This window comes from Emydura macquarii, unplaced genomic scaffold (assembly GCF_026122565.2).
Source record: "Emydura macquarii macquarii isolate MOO-44397 ecotype Brisbane River unplaced genomic scaffold, CSIRO-AGI_Emac_v2 contig_2205, whole genome shotgun sequence".
In the NCBI taxonomy this organism is placed as follows: domain Eukaryota; kingdom Metazoa; phylum Chordata; order Testudines; family Chelidae; genus Emydura; species Emydura macquarii.
Genome location: NW_027132342.1, coordinates 15574563 through 15583960, shown reverse-complemented (window position 1 = coordinate 15583960; position 9398 = coordinate 15574563). Strand labels below are relative to the sequence as shown.

Here is a 9398-nt window from a genome sequence, read left to right as displayed (position 1 = left end):
CCTGAAGCCCCCAGACCCTCCTTCTTGCTGGGCAGAAACCTCTAGCTCTACCACCCCACTGCATAGCAGAAGCCCTGAACTCCCCACCCCAATCTGGTAGGCAGAGAATGGCGGGGAAGCCTTTGGGGGCTCTGTGAGCCACACTTTAACTGTAAAAGAGTCACATGGCTCCTGACCTAGACTGACAGAGCTCAGACAAGCCTGTCTTCCCCAAAGGCAGAGGAAAGCTGAGGCCGGCAAGCCTGTTTTGAGGGGCATAGGAAGGGAGCTATACTTGAATATATGGATCCTTAGAGAGGATTATTATTACTACCTGCCAGAGCTTGCAGGCTGCATATTTTCCCCAAGACACAGAGACCTATACGCACCATCGCTTATGCCTACACCTATACACACACCTCAGCATACACTGGCACTCACTTACATAGCCAGACACACAGAGAGGGAGAGCAGGAAGATTGCGGGGGTGGGAGTGAGTCACCAGCCAAGACAAATTGCCTACGAGCTGTTAAAATCAAACAGATGAGAGCTGCTTCGGCAGGGCGATGGAATCTGTAGCTGCCAGCACCTGGATGACTGATTCACTGCAGGGGCGCCTCCGGAGCCTTGGCTGCTGCTAAGAATAGGGGAAGCAACATTACGTGGTGGCTGTGAGGGCAGATTGCAGAGCACTACTCCCCCCCTGAGCACTGCAGATCCTGGCTCAGGCTCACCCAGGCTTCTCTGCTGTTTCTCCCCACCCTCCCCACCAGGAGCCTCACAGGTTGGAGGAAGGTTCAAGACAAAGCAAATGGCAAGGAAAAATCCAGAGTCCGTAATAGGAAAAGGAGGGGGCTGGACTGAGCCAGCTTCCTACTCTGCAACATAACCCTCTGTCTGAGTGCCACAGGTTCTAACATGCTTCGGGGCGTTTCACCGGTTAACGTCAGCGATGGCCTCTAACAGAAAATTCCATGGTTAAACCCTTGTGGTTGTAAGTTCCATGGGATAACTTCAGGAGTAGCTCAGTGGGGTAAAGCTCACCTCTGTGACAGCCTGGGGCACCATGCTTCATGCCTTAACCCCTGATAACATTCTGTGGCAGCGGACTCTGCAGATACCTGCAGTGTTAATGGGCCAGGAGACGCTGCACTGTAGGCACAACTCAATGGAGTCTGGTCTCAGATTCCCTTCACACACATATGCATGTGGAGGTGTAAACCCCAGAATCTATCACCAACCCCAAGCTTTCAAAACGCATTAGTCAGGCCCCCCAAATTCATGAGAATGGCTTAAAATCTGAGGACTTGTCCCAGACTGAGCTAACAACAGAGGAGTATTGGAGCTAATCGATAAATTAAACACAGTGTATTTTTCGTGCCCCTGAGGGACGTAACTATGTTGATCCACATTTTAAGTGTAAAGCAAGCCCTAAGCCAGTACTGCAGTCCTTTTTTTACAGTTGAGCTGCCACAAAAGGATCCCAGTCTGTAGGCTGCAAGTATGTCGGGAGGGGTTGCAAGCTGGAAGGGGTTGCAAGCACTTTGGAGGATAGGGTTAGAATTCAAAAGGCCCTTGACAAACTGGAGAATTGGTCTGAAATTAACAAGATGAAATTCAATAAAGACAAATGCAAATTACCTCATATGATAACATATGATAACCTCATGATAACATATGATAACCTCAAAATGATAACAGGTTTAGAAAACCTGACCCATGAGGAAAGGTTAAAAAAATTGGGCATGTTTCGTCTGGAGAAAAGATGACTGAGGGGGGACTTGATAACAGTCTTCAAATATGTTAAGGGCTGTTATAAAGAGAACTGTGATCAATTGTTCTCCACATCCACTGAAGGTAGGACAAGAAGTAATGGGCTTAATCTGCAGCAAGAGAGATTTAAGTTAGAGATAGAAAATACTTTCTAACTATCAGGGTATTTAAGCATTGGAACAGGCTTCCAAGGGAGGTTGTGGAATCCCATCACAGGTGGATTTTAAGAATTGGCTGGACAAACGCCTGTCAGGGATGGTCTAGGACAGGTTTACTTAGCCCTGCCTCGGTGCAGGAGGCTGGACTCGATGACTTCTCAAGGTCCTTTTCCAGCCTTACATATCTGTGATTCTATGTACAGTCTATGGAGTTGCACCGGTTCATATCGGGTCTGAATTTGGCCTTAGGAGCTCAAATGCTGAAGGTGGGAAGTGACAACCAGCAGGACCTCAGCGGCTGAGTGACATGGAAATGCGCTGTCAGGGAAGAATAGGGAAGGAACAGAAATCAGTCTCATGAAGAAGGTGGGGAAGGGAGCTGGGGTAAGAGAAGCAGTTAGTGAGAGGACAGCCGCAGGAACAACACTTAGCAAGGTGGGATTTCTTTTTTATCCAGAGGGATGTGTTTGCCGAGGGGACTGGATTTCTCCCTTTGGAGACAATCCTTTTCTGTGCCAGAAATCAGATCACCTGGATGCAGACGTGTTAGGCAATGGGGGTGGGAGGTGGGGGAAGCCTGTCTCATTCCCTAGGCGAGCACCAGGGAAATGGAATTGTGCAGCTAGCTAGGAGGCCCGGAGCCCTATAAATACCAGAACACTGGGATAGTGATGAAACCCTGGGGACTCCTTGTGCCTGCCTAGACTATAAGCTCCTTGGGACAAGGAACTCCTCTCCTGTGTATCTGTAACACCCCCGCCCCCCATGACCCTATAGAAACACTCCAAATAATGACCTTCCCCCTAGAGAGCAGGACTCAGCCACCTGCTCCATCCAGCCTGCTCCCCTGCACTGCGTTCTCAGAGCATGCCGCTGCTCTCTGCATCTCTCCTTTCCTGCTTTCACTCTCCTCCACACCCCCTCATTCCTTCTCCCTCCGTCACCATCTGCCACAACCACCCCCTCCTTCTCGGTCTCTCTCTCACTCCCTCTCTCCCCATCATAATCACTCTGGCACTCCCCTCCCCTTTTTCTTCTCCCCATTCTCACTCCCCTACCATTCATTCTTTCTCTTTCTTATTCTCATGCTCGCTCCCTGCCCCCCCCCAACCTCCCAAGTTTATTCTGATTGGCTGGTGGGATCATTCCCAGGAGTAACTGACACACTTGATCTACCTAACCCTGTCAGCCAAACCCCCACTTCAGCAGCAGGAGAGCTGGCGAGGGGAGCCCTGGCTCCACCGAGCGATGCTGGGTCTGATCCCTGCAGCAGGCGAGCACTGGAGACCAGATGGGAGAGTGTGATCAGGCCGATGCGGCAGTGCTGGAGGAAGACACAAACGTCCCACCTCTGGAGCAGCAGAAAAGGTGAGGGCAGCGGGCACCTCTGAAGAGAAGTGTGACAAGGAATTTCAGCCCCAGAAGGACTCAACCCACACAGAGATTTCATTGTTGGAGGATGTTTTTTTTAAAGGGGAAGAAACGATATGACACATATTCTCCCGGCGCATGGAGGAAAATGTAAATCCCATTGACGCGTAAGTACCGGGCAGATCTGCCTCCTCTTTCCATCCTCTCCTCCAGGTGCTATCATGTGCAGAAGTTGATTCGGCAGCCCCCCAAAATGAAACCTGCCGCCTCCCCTGCCCCACTCCGTCCCCACAGACTGGCGGCTGGCAATGGCCCTGGGGTCTCTATCCGGTGCAGGGGATGAGATAGAGTCATGAATTAAAGTAGGAATGAATGGGTGCTAGGCGAGGTGGAAGGGATGGAGGAGGTGCAGGTTTCAAGGGTAATGCCTCAGGGAATTCTAGGTGGGCTTCCTGTCACTTTAAAATCTGACCTATTGCCCCTGCTGCTCTCCCCCACTCCAGCATTTCTCCCTCCGACCCCTCGTTTCCCACTGACGAAGTGAGGGGAAAAGGTTTCTTATTCCTAAAGAATTTGGATTTTTTAGATAAAGATAGAAATTGGTATTTAACTTACAAACAACCCCCACCTCCCTGGGACCCCAATCTCTAAGTACAAACACACACTTCCCATTGGTATTGTTTATTATTTGCATTACTGGAGCACCTCAAGGCTCCGTCAGGGCCCTTTAGTGCTAGGTGCTGTACATACACTTACAAAAAGTCCCTGTCCCAAAAAGCTTATAATCTAAGGAACCAGGCTCTTGATCTTACATCCCAGGTGCCTCCCAATAGCTTCCTCAACCCCACTGGGTCCACCTCATCGGCGCCACTTCCCAGCGGTCCATCCTCACCAACACTGCCATGAGAGCTCATGCAGGCAGTCAGAGCACTCACAGAGATCCCTTGCTTCCACCTGCCACTCTTTCTGAGACTTACGTGTCACCACTCCTTACTTCTTGCCATCAGTCTATTCCTATTCTATGGGTACATCTACACGGCACATTAAAGCCTGGGCTCTGACTCAGGGTTGAGCAAGCACCCTGGACCTGGATGGGTCAGAGCTGAGTCCCGGGGCGACCCAGGTCCAACCACACATTTCGCAGTGTAGAGGCAGCTTAAGCTGCAAACCTGAGTCAGAAGGTCTGTCTAATGCACTATGGACACGTTAGCATGGCTGGGAGACACAGGGTCAGCAGCTATAAACCCAAGCTTATAATGCAGTGTTTATGCTCAAGTGCAGGCTTGGAAATACTGAGTCCACAAACCCACAGATCTGTGCTTTACTGTGCAGTGAGGATATACCCTTTATCACTCTACCTGCCTGCCACTCCCCTGAAAAAATTAACACGTATGTGCATCACTGAGATGGAAAAGCTTGGAGAAAAGCTCAAAGAATCATAGACATTAGAAACTGGAAAGGATCTAAGGACAGAACCATAGACCCATAGGGTTAGAAGGGACCGCAAGGGTCATCTAGTCTAACTCTCTACCGAGATGCAGGGTGCACTTTCTATTCAGTCCATCTTTCACAGCCAGCCACGGTGGCTCCTTGCAGTATATTCTCAGGGCTTTGCCCTGTCTCATATTAAATGGCCCAAGTGATGGGGCTTCCATTGCAAGTCTATTCCACAGCCCCGGGGACTTCACCATCAAGAAATCTTCCCTGATAGTCAGCCTGAATTTCCCATTGTCCAATTTCATCCCATTACACCCCTCCCTCCCCCTACCCTTGGACTTCCCTAAGCAATTCAGTCCCCTCTCTTGGCATTTCCACCCTACCCCTTTCATAAACCAAAAGATCATTCGAACACCGATAAGAAGGACACCAAAAAGATGTCCTAGTTGTATTTGGTAGAGAATCAGGGCAGCACAAGTAGAAGGTATGAAAAATGAGAGGCCCGGTGATGACCCAGAGGAGGTATCTCTGTGGGGCTCATCAGAACATGTTCTGATATTATAAGAACCAACCCAAACCTTAGACTTTGCCTGAGGCTTCCAGAAGTTTGATTTGTGTTTGGGGTTTTTTTAGATCTTTTTAATGTCAAATCTTTGTATGTCCTAATTTGGTACGGTTTGAAAAACACCATGAGGGCAAATAGTTCTCAGGGTATTTCTGGGCTGCTGGGGGCCGGTAGGACTGGAAATGGCATCCTTTGAGATTTCCAGCCCTCATTACTAGGCAAAAGAAGCTGAGCTAAGCTTTGAAACATTGAAGGGTCTCCTGTGCCAAACCATCGGGTGAGACTGGGGTGGGAAAAGTGCCCTTTATTCCTGAGGCATCCCTTTCCATGCAAGTCCTCCCTACTTTCACATGGCTATTTGAGGAGCTAATAAAGCAGTAGGATCAATACACCAAGGGGTGACAAAGGCATGAGGCTGCCATTGAAAATCTCCAGAGCCCTGATAGTCAAAGAGCTTCACAGACATGCCACCATAGAATCCCCCGACGTAGATTGGCGCAAGGTACTGAGTCTCCAAATTTTGCTCTGTGCTGGGCTGCAGCTTCCATGTGGCCTCAGCCCTGCTCCAAAGAGGCGAGGGATGAGACTTACGTCTCCTCGCCTCCCATTAAATCTCTCCCTTTGTCAGTGGAGAGCTGGCACACGCAACTGCCTGTTTGTTCAGGGTTTGCTCTGAGTGCCGTTTCCATGCCAAAGCCTGATTTGATGGGCAATTGTGCACCAAAAAATTAGGAGGGCTTGAAGGTTGTTTTGGTGCTAGGGAGGGATAAGGCAGGCACTACCCCTTCCATTAGCAACCTGGATTCAAGAAAGCTGATTGCTGCTGGGATGCAGAGAAAGCGAGAGCGTTTGGTGTCTGGATGTATAACTCCATCTGCCTCCAGTTGGATGTTATAAATACTCTGTCTCCTCCTTTTTTCATGTGTAGGGATGATGAAAACCTGCCTCTCCCTCTCCCAGGGCACTAAGCCAAGCCTCTAACATTTGCTCTGGACTTCAAGGGGATTTCTCAGCCTCAGTAGTGGGGGTGGACAATAACACCAGGGCAACTTCCACCAGGATCCAGTCCAATTGCCCAAGCCGCAATATTGACTTTGAGCAATGTGGAGACAAGATCTGGGTGGGGTGGCTCCACGGAGGGATCCTGCTTGGGAGCCCTTCCCCAGGATGTACATAAGGAATATGCTCCTGGGTCAGTGTAAAGAGGCTTTAGTGAGAATGAGAATCAGGTCCCCTGAGATTAACTTCCCCAGCCCCTGAGCCATTTTCAATAGGAAACAGAGGCCTGTGGTTGCTCCTTTGGGCTCTTTTCCCCCGGGAAGTCCCTTAGCTGTACTTTGGGCCATTTTCCTTCTGGTCCCAATCACCCAATGGTCGTTCTTAAACAGCTGGTCATGTCTGACATTCTCCTGTGTGCTCCAGAGACTCCAGCATCTGAAAACTCCCCTCTCCCTCCCACGTGTGTCTGGGTCCACACAGCGTTATGTCTGTTATTTTACATGTGGCTGGTTTGGCTGTGATTTTTTAAGTGTAAATACATTTCTTCTTCTTCTGCCCTCAACCTTCCAGCTGACCCAGTGGGAGATCGCCCCAGCCTTCCTCGGCCATGAACTCTCCTGATTTCACCTTCCCCACTCCCGTGGCTTTGGAGGAGGGGAACACCTCCACCAGCTGGGCAAGTTCCATCCCAGGGAACCTATCCACAGCTGCCAGCCCGGGCATGAATGTCAGTGGAGTTCTCATCCCCCTGGTCTACCTCATTGTCTGCGTTGTAGGGCTTGTTGGGAACTCCCTGGTAATCTATGTGGTTCTGAGCCACTCGGTGAGCGAGTCGGTGACCAGTGTCTATATCCTCAACCTGGCGCTGGCGGATGAGCTCTTCATGCTGGGGCTGCCCTTCCTGGCTGCGCAGAACACGCTGTCCTACTGGCCCTTCGGCTCCTTCATGTGCCGGCTGGTGATGGCCGTGGATGCCATAAACCAGTTCACCAGCATCTATTGCCTGACCGTGATGAGCGTCGACCGCTACCTGGCCGTCGTCCACCCGGGGAAGTCATCAAAATGGCGGACGGCCCGCGTGGCCAAAGCCGTTAGCACCACAGTGTGGGTGCTGTCGTCGGTGGTGGTGTTGCCGGTGGTTGTGTTCTCCAACGTCCCGCTGGGGATGAGAACCTGCCACATCCAGTGGCCCGAGCCAGCCTCTGTTTGGAGAGCTGGCTTTATCATCTACATGGCCGTGCTGGGCTTCTTCGGGCCCTTGCTGGTGATCTGCCTCTGCTACCTGCTCATCGTCATCAAGGTCCGGTCGTCTGGCAGGAAGGTGTGGGCCCTGTCATCCAAGCGCAAGCGGTCGGAGCACAGGGTCACGCGCATGGTGGTGGCTGTGGTGGCTGTCTTTGTTCTCTGCTGGCTGCCCTTCTACGTGCTCAACATCATCAACGTCGTCTGCCCGTTGCCCAAGGAGCCGTCTCTCTTTGGCATCTACTTCCTCGTCGTGGTGCTGCCCTACGCCAACAGCTGTGCCAACCCCATCATCTACGGCTTCCTGTCCTACCGTTTCAAGCAGGGCTTCCGCAGGGCCATCCTGAGGCCGTCCCGCCGAGTTCAGAGCCAGGAGATGGTGGCACGTCCCATAGAGAAGACTGAAGAGGAAGAGGAGGAGGAGGAGGAGATGGAGGAGAGCAGGCTCAGCAAGATTGCCCAGAACGGCAATGGCAGACAGGAGTTTCCCCTGACCAGTGGAGCAGGAGGAGGCAGCGAGCAGAAACCACTCCCTGAGGAACCTGGGAGCTGTGCTAAATCCAGTGCGCTGCACATCAGTTATTTATAGTGACTGGAAGGGAGGTCTCCAGGACACTCCAGCCAGTCCCTGTGGGAGCAGGATGTGTGTGTTGTGGACAGGGAGGTAGCAAGGCCCCAGGCTCCACTTGATTTGGGGAGAGTTTGAGGAGTGTATGGAAGGGCAGAGCGCCACCTATGACTTCAGGAATCCCTGTGGGAAGGGCAGGGTGATGGCATCTAGGTGGGGCTCAAAAGGGGGACTGGACAAGGGCAGGGGATGGGGAGCTGCAGACAGGAGACCAGCACTGAATTCCCACAGAGTATTACAAGTGGCTGCTAATTATTCGAATGCCCTGGGTAGCTGCCCAAGTTGTCCCAGTGTCCATGGGACCACCTCCTGTGTGACCTGATATCGTCTCAACTGCATAGAAGATCCTGGTTCTTTGATGTCCCATGTGCACACTAGTCCAATAGGGCTTGTTTAGGGCAGTGGGGCAGAATATGAGACACACCCTTCCCCGTCTCTAGATCCCAGGGGTTTAATGGTGTTATTTTGTCCCGGGGGATGGGAGGAGACCAAGAAGCCATGGGTTGGGGGCAGGGCTTTCTGCAAGCTGTTCTTTCCACCGCCCTCCTCTATCTTATCATGAATAAAACATAAAGGTTTGGAACTCCCTGAACAATTTCAAAGGATCAGTCCATGTGTGAGTGTGATTGTGTCGGGATGATGAAGGTGTGTGTGTGTGAAAATGGGGCAGGGGCATGTCTGTGTGCAGGGGTAGCTCTGCAGGAGAGAGGGTGTGAATTGTTGTGACTATGGCGTTGCCCATATAGGGCTGTGTGTGTGTGTGTGCGCATGCACGTGTGTACGTACAGGGGTTCGGGATTGGTTTGTCTGTAAGTGTGTGGATGTGAGGTGTTTGAACAGGTGCAGGGACTGATTTTGTCTTTGTGGGGCTGTCTGTACAGGGGCGGAGGGTTGATTTGTCTCTGGCTGTGTCTGTGGGGTGTGTGTATGGGGTGGGTGTGCATGTGTACAGAGGTGGATTGGCCTGCATGGGTTTGGTGAAGAAGTGGCTGCATACGGGAGGTATGTGTGAGTGTCTCCCTCTCTGCCTTGCTCCATTCCTGTAGGCTCTGATAAAAGCCTCTCCCCATACCTTGAACTTTTCTATCAATGCGGTTGCTAAGCTACAGCGATCAGTAAGTAACTTGGAACCAGAGTCTTCCGTAGGGTTCGGGGCACCCTCCTCCAGAATCGGCTTTGGGGAAACAGGGAGAGTGTTAAAGACTAACCAAGAGGAGAAAGTGCTCCAAGGGGTGCGGAAGGATCC

At 51.5% G+C, this 9398-nt stretch overlaps 1 protein-coding gene across 1 annotated transcript; it reads left to right on the top strand.

Moving 5' to 3' along the window:
* The first annotated feature begins 3081 nt into the window (after positions 1-3081).
* Positions 3082-8738, top strand: SSTR3 (somatostatin receptor 3). Its single transcript, XM_067559008.1, has 2 exons — positions 3082-3448; positions 6853-8738. Exon 2 carries the CDS (start codon positions 6890-6892, stop codon positions 8111-8113), a length of 1224 nt encoding a protein of 407 aa, XP_067415109.1. The 5' UTR covers positions 3082-3448; positions 6853-6889; the 3' UTR covers positions 8114-8738.
* Positions 8739-9398: the final 660 nt, after the last annotated feature.